General features: G+C 39.2%; 1 protein-coding gene across 1 annotated transcript; it reads right to left on the bottom strand.

The window, feature by feature from the left end:
• Positions 1 to 8,161: 8,161 nt before the first annotated feature.
• LOC117299052 lies at positions 8,162 to 15,750 on the bottom strand. Its single transcript, XM_033782455.1, has 4 exons — positions 15,612 to 15,750; positions 12,166 to 12,325; positions 9,735 to 9,941; positions 8,162 to 8,518 (listed from the first exon to the last, which is right to left on the bottom strand). Exons 2-4 carry the CDS (start codon positions 12,215 to 12,217, stop codon positions 8,235 to 8,237), a joined length of 543 nt encoding a protein of 180 aa, XP_033638346.1. The 5' UTR covers positions 12,218 to 12,325; positions 15,612 to 15,750; the 3' UTR covers positions 8,162 to 8,234.
• Positions 15,751 to 19,818: the final 4,068 nt, after the last annotated feature.

Raw genomic sequence — 19,818 nt, 5'->3', positions numbered from 1 at the left:
TGTGTGGGTTTAGAGGGTTGATTTCGAGACCTCAAGTTCTAAATCCGAGGTCTCGAAATCAAATTGATGGAAAATCACTTCTTTCTCGAAAACTATTGCTCTTCAGAGGGAGCCGTTTCTCACAATGTTTTATACCCTCAACCTCTCCCCATTACTCTTCACCAAGAACGTTCTTATGGCACTAATTATTTTGAGTAATTACCAATAGTGTCCACTGCTTTTAATTCTACCCGGCTGATTCATACCGTTAGGGAAGTCGCTTTGTTTCGGTTTCCCTTTCCCTCGGGGAAATCCCCACAAAAAAATAGACCTTTGGACCAGTGCAGTTGAATTTGGTGTAGCGGGTAAACCTGATAAGCTTTGGCACTCAAATTCTAAAAATCGTTTATTGAGGAAGTCAAGAAAAACAGAATTACTACTTCACCCATAAGAGGAGTAATTAAAGGAATGTTACAGTGAGAATTGGTATCAAACAAAAATCTTGAAGTATACATATTACATAAAACTTACACAGTCTAATGATGATGATGATAGTTGAAAACATCCCTTGAAATATCTATGTCTGACATGTCATATTATTTAATGAGAAATAAATAATCTCACTTCGCGTTTGGAGTTTATCGCCCAGCGAGCGTTTTATTCATGTTTATTTTGGCATCGATGCAATACAAAAATTGTAATTTGTTTGTCACTATTTTTTCGTGACCCAGTAGATGACCGATCGATCTCAAACTTCTACAGGGGAAAAGGGGAAGAGGTATACATCGGTATATAAATCGAAATATGCTGCACACGATTTACACAACCGAAGTATGTAGTGAGTGAACGTTACAGAATTGGTAAGAAAACGAAATCGTGATCACATAATTTACATCAGACTTACACGGTCTAATGACGGTGACAGTAGAAAACATCCCTTGAAATATTTCTGCCTCACATGTAATACTTCATGAGAAATAAATAATTTAATTTTGCGTTTGGAGTTTATCGCTCAGTGAGCGTTTTAGACTTTTTTTTTTTGCATCACTGTCATGCAAACTTTTTGCAATGTGTAATCGGCTTTTCACTCTTCACTCGTGACCCAGATGGCCGGTCGATCTCAAACTTCTACAGGTTTGTCAGTTTATGTATATGGTGGATTACACAAAGTGCTTACACTGCCAGCAACTGTTTTGTCAGCAAAAAACACCTATGTAATGTTCCTTTAACAAAACAAATGTAAATTGTGCCATTTTGTATTATACACAACTAAGAAAGGCGAATACAATTCCAGGAGGAGGAAACATATGCATTGACATAGGCTTAAGTGCAACTACAAATGGACCAGGGGTGGATTTCACAAAGGTAGTTCTAACTTAGGACTAGTCCTAGGCAAAAGCAAAATAGTTACCGATTATAGAGCATTGTGTATCCATACCTTAGTATAATGTGTAAAGTATGAAACGGGGGCCCATGACGTCTCAAATGAGAACTATCCTGGGGGACCCACCGTGGTGCAGTGGTAGGGCCTCGGACTCCCAAGCCAATGGTCCGCGGTTCGAGCCGCGGTAGTGGCAGTGTGGTGAGTGACATGAGTTGGCTGGTCGCAAAGTCTCGACTATCCGCGCAGTTGCACCCTATTATCCGTGTATTTCATGTTTATTTTGTATTTTCTTTTATTTAAAAATTGTATACTTAAAAATAAACTGGAACGCAAATAGTATGAGAGGTAGCCCAGTTGAAGGGCTCCCGACCCTACACATAAAGGTATTGTGTTCGAATCATGCGTGTTGTTTGTGTACGTTTTTACGCCTGTTCATCCTAAGGTTTAAAATAAAACTCGAACGCAAACTCGGCAGAATGAGCTGTGGCCCAGAGGAAGTGCACTGGACTCAGCACCGAAGTGTCCCGGGATCGAATCCCGCTCTCTCACATTTAAATGTTTTTAAAAATGTACTTTTAAATGTCATTATTGTAAGTGCATATGTTCGTTTTATGTTTCTTTCCAACTCTCAAAATATATTTCACAAAATAAATACATGAAAACCACATAACGTCATAAAATGCTTAGATTAATTACGCTTTATATAATTTAATTGGTATAAATAGAATAAAACAGAGTGCTATACCTGTACCTAACGTTAAAGCACGTGTTGCCAATGCCACAGTATCAAGTGTAAAGTATGAATCGAAGATTCATGAATTCTAAAAAGCGAACTATCTTGGGGGGACCCACCGTGGTGTAAGGTGTAAGGTGTCGGACTCCGAAGCGAAAGGTCCCCGGTTCGAACCACGGTGGTGTCGGCGCGATGAGTGGCCGGCTGCGACGTCTCGACCTCCCGGTTTGAGCGCGGTGAGTGGCCGGCCGGTAGCTTTCATTTTTTTTGTTCGGTTAAATTGTATATTTTGTTAATTACAGTTGTTCATATTTGGACTTCAAAAAAATAAACTCGAACGCAATTTAAATTATAGGAGGAGAGGCCCAGCCGTTGCCTTTCGAGTCTACATCCGAAATAAATAGTTAGACTATAATTCTGTTTGTTCATTATAAAGTTTAAACTCGACCCATCTTCAGTAAGAAGAGCAGTGGTCGAGAGGAAGGGCTCCCGAGTCTGCGCTGAAAGGTCCCGAGTTCGAGTCCCGTCAACTTGTATGTTTTTCTTTTTTGTTCTTTTTATTTTTACTATTAAATTAAAGGAGTGCATATGTTCGTGTTAAGTTTCTTTTCCACTCTCAAATTATACTTTTTAAACGAAAATTAATTTTGTTTTGTGGTATTGAAATGTAAGAACATGTTTATCGAAACTGGCCGGAAAAAACACACTTGTTATAACATTATAACATAATAAAAGATTGATTTATGCTTTCTCTTATTTAATAAAACATATTGTATTTTATAATAAAAATTATGTTCAGAGTCCCTTAAAACATAACTTGTTATACATGAAGTATTAATCACTGTTTGTTCATGCCATAGTATCATGTGTAAAATTTCAGGAAGTCTCAAATGCGAATCATCCTGGGAGCCCACCATGGTGTAGTGGTAGGGTGTCGGACTCCGAAGCCAATAGTCCCTGGTTCGTGCCACGGTGGTGGCGGCGCGATGAGTGGCCTGCCGCTAAGTCTCGACTCACCGCCACTCAAATCGACCCAATCCCTGGTTTGCAATTCGTATATGTGACCCGCTCTGTGAAAATGAGTCAGATGTAGGCAGTTTCAGGAATTGAGTTATATGCATGGCTGGAAAGAACACATCAGCAGCAGTAATTTGGTATGTGTCTAAGCTTTGGGCTGTATCGCGTTGCTGAGTTACTCCCGTTTGAAATTAGCCACTACACCATTTTGGGGGGGAAAAACGAATTACAAGTAAAATGATATTTTAAACACCCATTGTGTGCAAAAGGATACAAATGAGAGATAAGTATGATCACAAAAGTGTTGTATTCGTAGCTTTATGGTGTTTCGTTGTTGGTCCATGTTGGGGTGTTTGGTTGTTTGTTGATGTTGGGGTGTTTTGTTATTTGTTCATGCTGGGGTGTTTGTTTGTTTGTTGGTCCATGTATGGGTGTTTGGTTGTTTGTTCATGTTGAGGTGTATGGTTGTTTGTTCATGTTGGGGTGTTTGGTTGATTGTTTATGTTGGGGTGTTTGGTTGTTTGTTTATGTTGTGATGTTTGGTTGTTTGTTAATGTTGGGATGTTTGGTTGTTTGTTCATGGTGGGGTGTTTGGTTGTTTGTTAATGTTGGGGTGTTTGGTTGTTTGTTCATTTGATTACGATCAAATAGGTTGTGTTTAAAATGGCAGATTTATCCGGAGATGTTCGTAAATGTTGTTTCAATCTTCCGTGACCAACTGTCCCGGTCGTTGTGATTGGAACATTTTTAAATATAAGTTTATTAAGGCAACAGCAAAACCACGTGTCGAGTTATCTATGTCAACAACTCTGAAGTGTTTATGTTTAAAGTGACGCACGGAAAAGCGGGTTTTCACACAAAGATCGCAAAATTGCGAAATACTGTAAGAACCGAGCCAGTATGAACTAGGTTAAAGACAGTGGACACTATTGGTAATTGTCAAAGACTAGCCTTCACAGTTGGTGTATCTCAACATATGCATAAAATAACTAACCTGTAAAAATTTGAGCTCAGTCGGTCATCGAAGTTGCGAGATAACAATGAAAGAAAAAAACACCCTTGTCACACGATATTGTGTGGGTTTAGAGGGTTGATTTCGAGACCTCAAGTTCTAAATCTGAAGTCTCAAAATCAAATTGATGGAAAATCACTTCTTTCTCGAAAGCTATGGCACTTCAGAGGGAGCCGTTTCTCACAATGTTTTATACCCTCAACCTCTCCCCATTACTCGTCACCAAGAACGGTTTTATGGCACTAATTATGTTGAGTAATTACCAATAGTGTCCACTGCTTTTAATTCTACCCGGCTGATTCATACCGTTAGGGAAGTCGCTTTGTTTCGGTTTCCCTTTCCCTCGGGGAAATCCCCACAAAAAATAGACCTTTGGACCAGTGCAGTTGAATTTGATGTAGCGGGTAAACCAGATAAGCTTGGGCACTCAAATTCTAAAAATCGTTTATTGAGGAAGTCAAGAGAAACATAATTACTACTTCACCCATAAGAGGAGTAATTAAAGGAATGTTACAGTGAGAATTGGTATCAAACAAAAATCTTGAAGTATACATATTTACATAAAACTTACACAGTCTAATGATGATGATGATAGTTGAAAACATCCCTTGAAATATCTATGTCTGACATGTCATATTATTTAATGAGAAATAAATAATCTCACTTCGCGTTTGGAGTTTATCGCCCAGCGAGCGTTTTATTCATGTTTATTTTGGCATCGATGCAATACAAAAATTGTAATTTGTTTGTCACTATTTTTTCGTGACCCAGTATATGACCGATCGATCTCAAACTTCTACAGGGGAAAGGGGAAGAGGTATACATCGGTATATAAATCGAAATATGCTGCACACGATTTACACAACCGAAGTATGTAGTGAATGAACGTTACAGAATTGGTAAGAAAACGAAATCGTGATCACATATTTACATCAGACTTACACGGTCTAATGATGATGACAGTAGAAAACATCCCTTGAAATATTTCTGCCTCACATGTAATACTTCATGAGAAATAAAGAATTTAATTTTGCGTTTGGAGTTTATCGCTCAGTGAGCGTTTTAGACTTTTTTTTTTGCATCACTGTCATGCAAACTTTTTGCAATGTGTAATCGGCTTTTCACTCTTCACTCGTGACCCAGATGGCCGGTCGATCTCAAACTTCTACAGGTTTGTCAGTTTATGTATATGGTGGATTACACAAAGTGCTTACACTGCCAGCAACTGTTTTGTCAGCAAAAAACACCTATGTAATGTTCCTTTAACAAAACAAATGTAAATTGTGCCATTTTGTATTATACACAACTAAGAACGGCAAAATACAATTCCAGGAGGAGGAAACATATGCATTGACATAGGCTTAAGTGCAACTACAAATGGACCAGGGGTGGATTTCACAAAGGTAGTTCTAACTTAGGACTAGCCCTAGGCAATAGCAAAATAGTTACCGATTATAGAGCATTGTATATCCATACCTTAGTATAATGTGTAAAGTATGAAACGGGGGCTCATGAAGTCTCAAATGAGAACTATCCTGGGGGACCCACCGTGGTGCAGTGGTAGGGCTTCGGACTCCCAAGCCAATGGTCCGCGGTTCGAGCCGCGGTAGTGGCAGTGTGGTGAGTGACATGAGTTGGCTGGTCGCAAAGTCTCGAGTATGTACCTAACGTTAAAGCACGTGTTGCCGATGCCACAGTATCAAGTGTAAAGTATGAATCGAAGATTCATGAAGTATAAAAAGCGAACTGTCTTGGGGGGACCCACCGTGGTGTAAGGTGCAAGGTGTCCGACTCCGAAGCGAAAGGTCCCCGGTTCGATCCACGGTGGTGTCGGCGCGATGAGTAGCCGGCTGCGACGTCTCGACCTCCCGGTTTGAGCGCGGTGAGTGGCAGGCCGGTAGCTTTCATTTTTTTGTGTTCGGTTAAATTGTATATTTTGTTAATTACAGTTGTTCATATTTGGACTTCAAAAAAATAAACTCGAACGCAATTTAAATTATAGGAGGAGAGGCCCAGCCGTTGCCTATCGAGTCTACATCCGAAATAAATAGTTAGACTATAATTCTGTTTGTTCATTATAAAGTTTAAACTCGACCCATCTTCAGTAAGAAGAACAGTGGTCGAGAGGAAGGGCTCCCGAGTCTGCACTGAAAGGTCCCGAGTTCGAGTCCCGTCAACTTGTATGTTTTTCTTTTTTGTTCTTTTTATTTGTACTGTTAAACTAAAGGGGTGCGTATGTTCGTGTTAAGTTTCTTTTCCACTCTCAAATTATACTTTTTGAAAGAAAATTAATTTTGTTTTGTGGTATTGAAATGTAATAACATGTTTATCGAAACTGGCCGGAAAAACACACGTGTTATAACACTATAACATAAAAAAAGATTGATTTATGCTTTCTCTTATTTAATAAAACATATTGTATTTTATAATAACCACATGAGAAACTCCAACCTGTATGCTGGCTGGCCAAAGGCCACAGAGAAGATCCGTGAACGCCGACTCAAGCTCGCTGGGCACTGTGTCCGCCACTTGGAGCTTGCCGCTTGCCCAACCATCCTCTGGGAGCCCACCCAAGGCAAGGCCTCGCGTGGGAGAAGATGTCTCTCCTTTATAGACACACTAAACCGAGACACCGGCTTGACCAGCGCTGAGGAACTTCGCTCCTGCATGCTGGACCGGAACATCTGCAGAAAAATCACTGGGCAGGCTCGAGCTTCTAGATGGCGCTCGACATGATGATGATGATGATAATAAAAATTATGTTCAGAGTCCCTTAAAACATAACTTGTTATACATGAAGTATAAATCACTGTTTGTTCATGCCATAGTATCATGTGTAAAATTTCAGGAAGTCTCAAATGCGAATTATCCTGGGGGGACCCACCATGGTGTAGTGGTAGGGTGTCGGACTGAGAAGCCAATGGTCTCCTGTTCGATCCAAGGTGGTGGCGGCGCGATGACTGGCCTGCCGCTATAAGTCTCGACTCACCACCACTCAAATCGACCCAATCCCTGATTTGCAATTCGTATATGTGACCCGCTCTGTGAAAATGAGTCACATTTAGGCAATTTCAGGAATTGAGTTATATGCATGGCTGGAAAGAACACATCAGCAGCAGTAATTTGGTAAATGTCTAAGCTTTGGGGTGCATCGCGTTGCTGAGTTACTCCCGTTTGAAATTAGCCACTACACCATTTTGGGGGGAAAACGAATTACAAGTAAAATGATATTTTAAACACCCATTGTGTGCAAAAGGATACAAATGAGAGATAAGTATGATCACAAAATTGTTGTATTCGTAGCTTTATTGGCTAAAAGTAAGTGTTCTTAAGGTTAACCATGCAACCAAACTTTTGTTTTCTACATTTTCCACATTAAACCGCCCATAACTTAATACTGCATTTTGGTGACATGTGACTCATTTTCACAGAGTTGTTCACATTATTTCATGTAACTGTAAAAGATGTCTCCAAACCCGAGAAGCTTTGCTTTTTGGGAGAACCCCCACCGACCCACCAATTAACCAACTACTACTGTGCAAGTAATCAACATGGATTGTACAAGTAGCTATCGGTATAAATGTGAATAGTAAACTTGCGGGTACAACCATGAGTACAATCTCTTTAAAATGAGTGGTGGCTCCAAAAAGAGTAAACATCCCTTGCAATGCAATACCAGTTTATAAACCATACATTCTTTCAAAAAGTGAAAATGGGGGGGGGGGGGGGAGGTAAATGATAATCATTGTTTTCGAAAATATATTGTAATACTACATTAATATAAACGTATTCATACAATAACAAACCTGTGAAAAATTGAGCTCAGTCGGTCATCGAACTTGCGAGATAACAATGACAGAACAGAAACACCCTTGTCACACGAAGTTGTGTGCGTTTAGATAGTTGATTTCGAGACCTAAAGTTCTAAATTATAGGTATCGAAATCAAATTTTGGAAAATTACTTCCTTCTCGAAAACTAAGGCAGTGAAACATTTGTAATTATTGTTTTATATATTGTTTTCATAGGTTTGTTTATTAATATAATAAGCAGTGATACACGAAGTGTGGGCCTTTGGATAGCAATATTAACCGATGTTGTGCGATTGCCTTAAAACAGTCGGGGGCAAGGGACATTTTGAGTGAAATCACATCCATTGAAAGCGGTGTTAAAATATAGTTCCCCGCATGATTTCTGAATCCAAAACCCATATGAGCATGCATAAAACAAAGCGCAGTCGTTGGGGTCTACTTTGAACGTGTTGTCAGCACCGCATGCAGTACCCTCTATTTGAAGAACCGCACCAGTAGTTAACATGAACTGAGGGTCATTATCCGATGAAGCGCCCTCATCGACCACTGCATCACTTTCCACATTGCTGCCTGTCCGTCCACCTAAAATATTCAAAGATATATAAATTAAAACAGTACGGACCAAGTTCCATTATTGAAAAGTAGCATGTACTTTTGGCTAAGACAAACAACATTTACACTAGTTCACAGCTTTGCATTAAACTTAATGGTTTGATTGTTAAAAATAATAATAATAACATAGTATTTTATAGCGCACGTAACTACAAAACAAGGTACTCAAGGCCCTGAGTATATACACACTTTCAGAAAGAAATGTATTGCAGTGATGAATTTGGAGACACAACTATTTAGCACTTTATCATAATAAGGACTTACATGGTGCTACGGCGCATACAACAGCCACAGCCAGGAACACCGGGGCGAACCCCTTCTCTTTTTGAAAAGTGCAATGGGTTATTTTACTTGCGTTACACAACACATGGGACCAACGGCCTTACGTCCCATCCGAAGGACGAAGCAATGGTTAAGTCTCTTGCTTAATGACACAAGTGTAACGGCTGGGGACTCGAACTCACACTCTGCTAATCAGAAATACTAGAGTTTGAATTCGGTGCTCTTAACCGCTCGGCCACGACACTTGCCTTGAAAACCTCCCTTAACATGCTATTGGCTGAAGTGCTGAAGTTTTTGAGAAACTGGTACAAAAAATTCACACAAATGCGAAAAATTAAATAAAAAATACAGCATATTTTGTAATTCAATTGATGCTTACCTTACACTAATCATAGTTTTTAAAATGGATGTATTAAAATATTTGTACAGTTTGTTTTTAACCCAGTAATAAAGGAACTAGACACTATTTTGTAATTACTTAAAATAGTGTCCAGGATAAAAAACTTACTTTGTAACAAGCAACGGAGAGATGTTGGCAGTATAAAACATTGAGCAAAACGGCTCCCGATGAAGTAAGGTAGTTTTCGAGAAAAAAAAAAACATCCCACTAAAATATTTGAATTTGATATCGAGACCTCGGAATTAGACTTGAGGTCCCGAAATAAAGCATCTGAAAGCACGCAACTTTCTATGACAAGGTGTGTGTTCCTTTAGTATCTCGCAACGAACAATTGGGTAAAAATTTTCACAGGTTTGTTATGTTGTGCATTTGTTGAGACAAACTACGTCAGAAGACTCGACTTATATTTGACAACTACCAAAGGTGTCCAGTGTATTTGATTATGAACACTCACAACGCAAACGCTTTATGGTTAGATGCAGAAACTCCCTATAACAATATTACCTGAACAGTTGAGCCAGTTGTTTAATTCGTCTGCACTTGACATAAGGACATCAAAGTAGATGACTTCGAAGTTGCGGCCAGGAGTACGTGTGTTCATACCACCCAGTTGAATCTCAGTACAACTACAGGGATCTTCCACTGGGATGACCCATCGGTATATGTTCCCTGCACTCGGATCCGGTTCCAGACCAATAGTACAAACCATTGCTGCATGATGCATGAGAAAAAAAACACGAAAAATTTATTACAATCCACTCTCTCTAAAGTCAACCGATGCCATTTTCCATAAAAAAAAAAAAACATGCCCGCATCAGCTTGGAAAGTAAGTATCAAAATGGCTTCATAAGGATTCGTCTTTTTCTTCTGAAAACGATAAAATCAATTTCGCATGTATCAGTACGCTTTGGCTTAGTCTAGCAACGTGGGTATAATGGAACCAGATCATATTGCACCCCAACCTCATTGTTGTTATGGTGAGTTTGTATTATTGTATTTCTACATGTGGACCATAGAGTTATATATAAGAACTAGAGGGCGCACTGGCCTATTTACGCGCTCCGACATGCGCGCAGGCGGCCATTTTCTAAGTTGACAAAACTGGCATCTCACAGCGTGTGTTTGTGCGGCCATTTTGTAAGTTGAACAAACAGCATCGCATGAGCGTTCAATAAAAAAAAACTCAAACGTGTATTTCATATTCAACGCGCGTGCAGAATAACGCGCTTGTCATCTTACGGTCCCGTGGCGTTTGTGAACGAAGCATCACTCGTGTGCCCTCTAGTTCTTATATATAACTCTATGATGTGGACTAGTATACAAAATATTGACTGCTTCGAGTGCTATGGTTAAAACTGACTCCCGAGGTGATCCCCGGAGGGTTCTATTTACCCGAGGCGAAGCACGAGTAAAAACAGTAAATATTTGTTTTATAACACCCACAACATTTCTAAACACTGTACTATTAAGTTACAGACCTGAATGCTACATTACACGGACGACGCGAATGCAAATTGCGAAAAATGTTACTGTGCTGCATGTCGTGTCATGTAATCCGAAATGGTTAGACTATTGATTTATCATCCTCGTACACGTAACGGACGTTTTGGTACTGCACGCCGTGTGATAGTCGGACTATCACACGGCAAACGATGCACTATCACACAGCCGCCGTTTCTAGTATAACTAATACATATCATGTGACGCGCTCTAAACCAATGAAAGGTAGAATGTTCTTGAAGGCAGTGGACACTATTGGTAATTACTCAAAATAAAAATTTCCATAAAACCTTTCTTGGTGACGAGTAATGGGGAGTGTTTGGTAGTAAAACACGTTTTTAGAAACGGCTCCCTCTGAAGTGCCATACTTTCGAGAAAGAAGTAGTTTTTCATGAATTTGATTTCAAGACCTCAGATTTAGAACTTGAGGTCTCGAAATCAACCATCTAAACGAACACAACTGTGGGGTGTTTTTTTATTCATTAATATCTCGCAAGTTCGATGACCGATTGAGCTCAAATTTTCACAGGTTTGTTATTTTATGCATGTTGAGATACACCAACTGTGTGGGCTAGTCTTTGACAATTACCAATAGTGTCCACTGCCTTTAAAGGCAGTGGACACTATTGGTAATTGTCAAAGACTAGCCTTCACAGTTGATGTATCTCAACATGTGCATAAAATAACTAACCTGTGAGAAATTGAGCTCAATCGGTCATCAAAGTTGCGAGATGATAATGAAAGAAGAAAAAACTCTTGTCACACAAAGTTGTGTGCGTTTAGATGGTTGATTTGAAGACCTCAAGTTCTTAATCTAATTCGAGGAAAATTATGTCTTTCTCTAAAACTATGGCACTTCAGAGGGAGCCGTTTCTCACAATGTTTTATACCATCATTTTATGCTAATATTTTCAGTAATTACCAATAGTGTCCACTGACTTTAAGAGGTGTTAGGATACGAGTTAATTACAATGTTTGCGCGCCTCGCCAGGTTACATGGTCATAGTCAACACAATAATGATTTTTTAATTTTTGTTTTGATGGTTTGTAGAGCTCGTTTAAAATTTCAAGACAGAGACACGACAAACAGACAGACAGAGACACGACAAACATACACATGGACAAACATATAATATTAGCATACAATACAAACGGGAAAAGACGGGCAATGCAAACCGACAAACTAGATGTACTTAACCAATCAAACTGACAACACTTTAGTAAAATATACAGTGTGAAACAAAGGATGCTTTTAAAAATAAAGTTAATATCGATTCAGAAACACAATGGATTGTGGGAAGGAATATGGGGCTGTTCTAAGCAGTTCCTACGACTCGCGCACGCAACGCCTATACCTTTGTGTTGGTTCAACAGCGCCCTCTCTTGATATTTTGCTATTTGCGATAGACCTTGTGAACAAGTGATGATTACTTACCATTAATTTGGTTCAATACAAGCAAGCCGACAGGTATCAGAAGCAACAGCATTGTTGATGTTCTGAATGAGACGCTTCTTTACAGTTTGACAGTGTCATAGGAAGTGACACTCAACTGTTCCACTTCCTTGTTTTCGGATTGGAATGCAAGTCGCAGATCCTGTGTGAAACGATTGAGTTGAGTTAGAAGGCTTAAAACAGACTCTTACGGATTGTTGATGGTCATGAACTAAAATATTCATTATGCAAATCAAAAATCATGTAGATGTTACCAACATATAATTTCATGCCAAGCTTAACCAATCGTATTATTCACTCCGAAAAGACGTGTTTAAAACTCACTCGTATACACTGTGCTAACTGTGTATTCATTCCGCTCCACCCAACCATATAGACCGTCACGTCGCTCAACGCACACCAAACGACTCTTGTGCACAAGTCATCCGCACTCGTACCACTAAACCCGCATGCGGAGGCCGTCTGAAGGCCGGTTTCTTCATCAAAAATACAAAATTAATACGCATTAAGTTTGCGTTCGCGCGCGGAAACGAACGCGTCAATTATGTTCATACATTCGTCCGGTGCAAGGATTTTTCCTAAAATAAAATGCCTTCCGTCCAAATCTTTATCGCAAATGTTCTCAATTTCCTTCCATGATGTCACTGTCCTTTTTACATCTCGGTATTCTTTTAAGCTTGTGTTACACAGATTTGGAAAAAGAAGCACAGTCTTTATCTTTTCGTATCAGGTTCTTGCCATTATTCACTGAAATTGCATCTACGCATCCGACAAAATGTTAAAATATTTCAATACGTCCGACTACGCATCCGATTATCCGACCTAATTTTTCATTTTGAAAAATTCATACGCATTTGCAAAAAACGATTACGCACTGCGCGTCCTTTTACGCACTGCGGACTTTAAAAACGGGTTCGAACGCTGCGTACGCAGTGAATACGCAGCGAGCAGAGGGCCATACTCTCGTTTTAAACTTTAGAACTCTATATAATTTAACTTGTGTTTATCATATAATAAAACAATTGTTATATAGCACATATCACCGTGACGTCCCTGTGCACTGTAAAAAGGAAATCCACAATTATTGTACAAAGTAAACAGTTATGTTTTCTGATGTCTCAGCCTGTTTGACAACCTCTGGAAGACTGTTCCATAACTGAACTGCTGCATATTTGAAAGAATGGGAACCGTACGAACTGGTTTTGAAAACTGGGGGAGTCAGAAGGGTATTGTTTAACTGATTGAAACGTCGAGTTGAAACCAAAGGTTCTTTTTCAGATATGTTTACCTCAATCATGATCCATATCTAATTTAACTGTTCCAAATATTAATCCTTGGTCTACAAAAGATTCAAACGATTTCACGTCAATTCTGCAAAGACTCGTGTTTCAAAGGAACACGTTGCCTTTGATCGGTTGAGTTGGTCTTTGAAAAGCGATTGTAACCTTTTGTTATAAAATGCTTATGGTCCAATGGCGTGGTTTTCCTTTTACCATGCTTTTACTTTGCGAACTAACACGGTCGGCCATTTATTAATGGCGAGCCGTGTTAGTCGACGAGATAAAAGGAAAACCACGCAATTTCGAGTGATACTTGGGTGGATCAATATATTCTACTTTCAAATTATCTATCAAACCATATGCATTTTATAACAAACGATTACACACGCTTTTCAAACACCAACTCGACCGATTCAAGGCAACGCGTTTCTATTAAATTGACACCATGTGGGTGTTCTTACAAAAAAAAATAATCTAAATTTAAAATAGCACGTATTTCTTCAAAATTATTTACAATGGTATTATTTTAACAACTTATGTTGTTAAATAAAATGTAGGTGTCAGTTTTATACCCCGGTTTTTGCAGTGTACGTTCTATTGCACCCCCTTGTTATGTTATGGGGGAAAACATAATAACCACTGATTAACCAAACGATTTATGATAGAAATGCACAACAAGAAGTATGTTGCTTAAAACATTTCGTGTTCTTGACATGCTTTCTTTTTATCCAAATATATATTACTGTAATGTTCAGTCCGTCTGATAATAATATTCATAAAACTTCCTCGTTTTGCCATGTCTTTATAACCGTATGTCTAAAACAAAGGGATTGCTTTTTATCTTTTGAGTATAAATCGTTGTGTGGTCTCTAAGCAACATATGTGTATTAATAATTGATTTAGCAATTTTACAAGTGACACAGTGATGAGTACAAACCTTCGAAATGAAGAATACACATAAGTTAATTTGGCTATAACTGCGTAAACAATGAATAATTCAACGTTCTATTTGTCGCATGCGTTTTGAATATTCTCTGTGGTCAATCGTTGTCCACAAAAGGGACACTACCGGCTATACTCAGTTGTGGGATTTAGAAGAAAAAAAATAACCAGAGGTTTAGCTTGCAACCCATTTTACCTGTTGGGGTTTCATCACAACCGAATCAAGCACTTCGTTCTCTATTAATGTGTTATATTTCTGTAAGTTGCAAGTACACTTTTCTAAAAACATAAATCAATTTAATTGGGGAATATATAACAGGAAAAACAACGTTCTAGTGGTAACTGGATAATGCTCTTTAAAGCCATTGGACCCCTTCGGTAAACAGTATTGTCCAAGGCCCACACTTCGTGTATCACAACTTATATATAAAATAACAAACCTGTGAAAATTTGGGCTCAATCGGTCATCGGAGTCAGGAGAAAATAACGGGAAAACCCACCCTTGTATCCGCGCGTTTCGCCGTGTCATGAAATGTGTTTAAAATAAATCCGTAATTCTCGTTAACGAGAATTGATATTGTTTTACTGTTTTCTCAAAAAGTAAAGCATTTCATGGAATAATATTTCAAGAGAAGTATTTCACCACTACCTTCTGTAAACCCTGTAAGTTATTTGTAAATATGTGACCTTTTTTTTTTCTGTACCGAAAGGGTCCAATGGCTTTAAAGGATATGCGGTACTCGTATGCCCGCTATAGGCAACTGTACGGCAACGCTAACGGAGCGATACAACAGAAACCATTAATAAGGTAAAACAAAATATTCCATCACCTAAAGTTATGTAAACATCGTAACAAATTGAGAAAAAAAAACTAGTTTTGTTTCGTGAAAACGAGATAATGTTTCGAATGAGTGAAAAAAATACACTATTTCGTTGGAACGAATGAAATTACATGTAGTAAAAACGAATTCTTTTGAGGCAACAAAAACATATTTCGAGGAGGGGGAGGGGGGAGTAAAACTGAAACCCCCTTAATAAATATGTATAGGCCTATGGCAAAATAAGCACATTATCAACTGGGTGAAACCCTTCCCTGCCCCCCAAAAAAATACTTAAACACGATATGATTACACAGACAAGTATGTGGCCTAAAACTATGTGTACTCTTGTGGATGCTAAAGCGATGTTGTATAAAGCCAGACCTACCTTTAGTTTAAACCAGAAGTTGCAGGCATGGGGGAGCGAATACGTTGTCAGCCGCATCCAAAACAAACGGAGTCGGAGTAGTACAAAACCGTAACTGTACTACTCTAAAATTTAAATACCTCTGTGATAACTTCAACTCTGTTAGATATGGTATGAGAACGGTATACCTAATGGCGTACTGCTACCTGCGGCATATTACAAGCGTTAATGGGCCTTCACGGAAGCAATTTTAGTTCCATGGTCACTAACATTGTCCTCGATTAGACCGCACCTAATAGATCAATATGGACGTTGAGTATATTGAAGTCATTATTATTGCATATAGGATTTGAGGCATTGCATGGTGAGGTATCAATGTATATTTGGTTTGCGGTAACACCATGTGTGTATCTACTTGCCAGGTAGAGTTGTTCTTAGGGAACTGTCTTGCTTTATTCTACTGCCGTGGAGTAGATAATCGGAGGTTCGGGAGACTTCTCAGTTCTGAAAAGAAAGTCTCCTGACGATGACTAGAGCAAGCTAGTCGAAACGTTGAGACCAATTTCAGAACTGACTCCGCGGCAGTACAGTTAATTACGATCCTATAAGCTAAAGTAGTAGTCCAATCTAATTTCTATACCATCCGCCCTGGTAATAGTTAAATAAGCAGGACAGTTCTTTTCAGAATTGAGAAGTCTCCCGAACCTCCGATTATCTACTCCACGGCAGTAGAATAAAGCAAGACAGTTCCCTAAGAACAACTCTACCTGGCAAGTAGATACACACATGGTGTTACCGCAAACCAAATATACATTATTATTGCACATATTCAGCAGCGTATTTTGTTTTCATACAAAACGACAGATCTGCTCTTCATTTCAACGTACTGCTACATTATTGATGTCAATACTCTTCAGATAAGGCCGAAAAAACTGAATTTCAGAAGCCCATTGGACTAATTATATTCAAACCGAGGTCACGCATGAACAACCACACCAACCCATGCATGGCTGCGTTTGGGCGGCTGTAAGCAATAATTATTTCTGACGTCATAACCAAAACGGTAACCGAGCTCACAACTCGGTTATCGATCAGTCTGAACAGCAGAATCAACGGCCGACAGTTTTTGGTTACAGTCGCCAAAACGCACACCAGATAAAACTGGGTTAACGCTCATTAAAACGCATGGGTTTCGGGTAGACTGGATAATAATTACAAACAAGTGATTCGGGTTGGATGGGGAGTTAAATGAACACGTTGCATTGGATCGGTCGAGTTGGTCTTTGAAAATCGTTCGGTAACCGTTTGTTGTAAAATGTATATAAAAGTAGAATGCAATGATCTACACAAATACGCCTCGAAATTGCGTGGTTTTTCTTTTTACCCTGTCGACTAACACGGTCGGCCAATTTTGACTCTCATATGGCCGACCGTGATAGTTCACGACGTAAAAGGAAAACCGTGCAGTTTCGAATGATACTTGTGTGGATTATTATATTTTACTTTAAACAAACATATTTCGAACCATATGCATTTCATAAAAAACGGTTTCAAACGCTTTTAATAGACAAACTTGTCCGGATCCAAGGCAACGTGTTACTTTAATAATGTTGTCTAACCAGTGTGTTTATGGCAGTGTCTTGTCATGTATGCTAGTTTACTACATTTGTATTTAAAGTCGCTTATCCTAAGATTCAAAATTAAACCTGAACGCAATATAACCAAGAGGAGCAATGGCCCAGTGAGAGGGCTCCAGACTATACACTCAAATAAACTGAGTTCAAATCGATGTTACTTTACTACGTTTTGATTTAAGGTTAATCATACTAAGCTTTAATAACGAATCCCGCCTCCTACAAATTCACCTTCGAGGCAATTTTGTTTGGGAAACAAAATAATAAAAAAATATTATGAAAACAAAAAATCACAAGTTCGTTTTAAGTTCATTTCCCGATACGGGCGTTGGGTTCCACTGCGCGGTGAGGCGAGTCTTCGCGGCCGGCCACGGATTCCGATACCATCCAGTACTGATCCATGGTGAATCCCCTATACTTCTAGCGTTGATCAAGGCGCTACAGCCCGCCGCCACCTGCAAAATCCAAGTCCCCATCACTGAATTCCTCCAGCGCAGCCCCATACATAATACGATACGTGTACAGCGTATGTACATATACATACTGTACGTGTTCATTACCATCTGTATAGTACACGTACGGTACATGAGTACTTTCTAAGTAGCACCTGGATGGTTTTGTATCTGCCAACATTTTAGGACGGAGCTCATTGTGCTAATGTTTACTAACAACCCGTTCTCATTGGTTGTTGGTTGACCTATAAACTCTCGCCGCGATGTCAATCACAACGGTCTGCAAGCACTCGCACGTGCTCGCCGACGTGACAAGCCGTGGCTGCATGTTTTATGCAAAAATGGCAATGAAGCTTTCAATAAGATAAAGCAACCATACGTTGTGTAAAATGTGTTTGAGACAGGTTAAAAAAAGTATCCAGGTGTCATGGGATTACGGCAAGATGGCTACTTGTTTAGAATTATTAGATGTTTGGCATATGACAGTACAACACACGTCCCCATTCCCTTGAAGCACAAACACTTAATAACATTATGTTTTTTTTCCATTTCAGACCAGATAAGATAAGAAACCCATCTGTTGAATTCGTCTTTAATAAACACCATGATACTATGGCATGAGAATACAGTGCTTTGGGTAACAATGATGTATACAGGGTACCTGAACTTTACTGGTCTTACGCTATTTATAAAATCAGCTTCGACAAACATAAAATATATAACACAAATTCAAATGTCCGCAAATTTGTTTTTTGTTCAAGCTGTTATTGCAGTTTATTTTTTATTTGTTATTATTATTTTTTTTTCGTTCAAAGTGGACTAATTTTTTCATTAAAACTTCCCATTGTTCGTTTTGTTTTTGTTCATATTTTCGTTTATGTTTATATTTTTTAGGAAGACTTTTATTAACCATTCTTGAGTTGAATGTCTTCTACATGTTGTACAACTGATGAAAATAAATGGTTGATGTACCAGCTCCTGTTATCTGATTTTACGACAATGGGTGAATTATTCGTACTTCTTTGTTGTCTATCAATGAAACAAAAAATAACTGAAACGAATCTGAATCGTCCTATTAGAAATTCCATAGGTTTCCTCCCGATTCACGTGTAGGGCAGAGGGTGCCACTGCGCGGTGAGTCGAGACTTTGCGGCCGGCCATTCACCGCGTCGCCACCACCATGGCTCGAACCGGGGACCGTTGGCTTGGGAGTCTGACACCGACGGATTACACCATGGTGGGTCACCGGCCATTTTCGACAAGCATGTAATTTAGTTTCAATACCACACAATAAATTGACATTCATATCCTCATAAAAACATATTTTGAGAGTGGGAAAGAAACATAACACGAACCTAAGCATTTTTTTAATATGACATTTAAACAAAAATATGTGTGTATATTTTTCAAACACTTTCAGTTTTTAGGCAGCGGGATTCGATCCCGAGACCTTTCGGTGCAGAGTCCGGATCCCTTCCTCCGGGCCACTTCTCTTCTTACGTAAGTTGTATTCGAGTTTATTGTTAAACCTTGGGACGAACAGCTTTCAATCATAACATAGTAAAAGAACAAACATACAAATTATTTCGGATGTAGACTCGGAGGGCCTTCCACTGGGTCACTCCTCTTATAACTTAAATTGCGGTGAAGTTTTATTTGTAAAACAACTTTAAATAAAAGAAAATACAAGTTAACGGAGTGCTTCTGAACGATGAGTGGATGCTTCGCGGCCGGCCACTCACCGCGCTGCCACCACGGAGGCTCGAACCGGGAGGTCGAGACTTCGCAGCCGGCCACTCATCGCGCTGCCACCACCGTGGTTCGAACCGGGGACCTTTCGCTTCGGAGTCCGACACCCAACCGCTACACCAGGCGGGTCCCCCCAAAAAACAGTGCGCTTTTTAGACTTCATGAATCTTTGATTCATACTTTACAAATGATATTTTGGCATTGACAAATGGTGCTTTAACGTTAGGTACAGGTATATGTATAGACTCAGGCACTTTGTTTATTTTGTTGTTCATTATTTATTGGAATAGAAAGAGCATCAGTATTCTGAGCATTTTATGACGTTATATGATTGTCATGCCAATGTCGATACACTTATTATTATAATTCAATACCACAGATTCAAATGCATTG

This window comes from Asterias rubens, chromosome 14 (assembly GCF_902459465.1).
Source record: "Asterias rubens chromosome 14, eAstRub1.3, whole genome shotgun sequence".
Lineage (NCBI taxonomy): Eukaryota > Metazoa > Echinodermata > Asteroidea > Forcipulatida > Asteriidae > Asterias > Asterias rubens.
The sequence above is the reverse complement of the archived record's forward strand: the minus strand, read 5'-3'. Positions and strand labels throughout refer to the sequence as shown.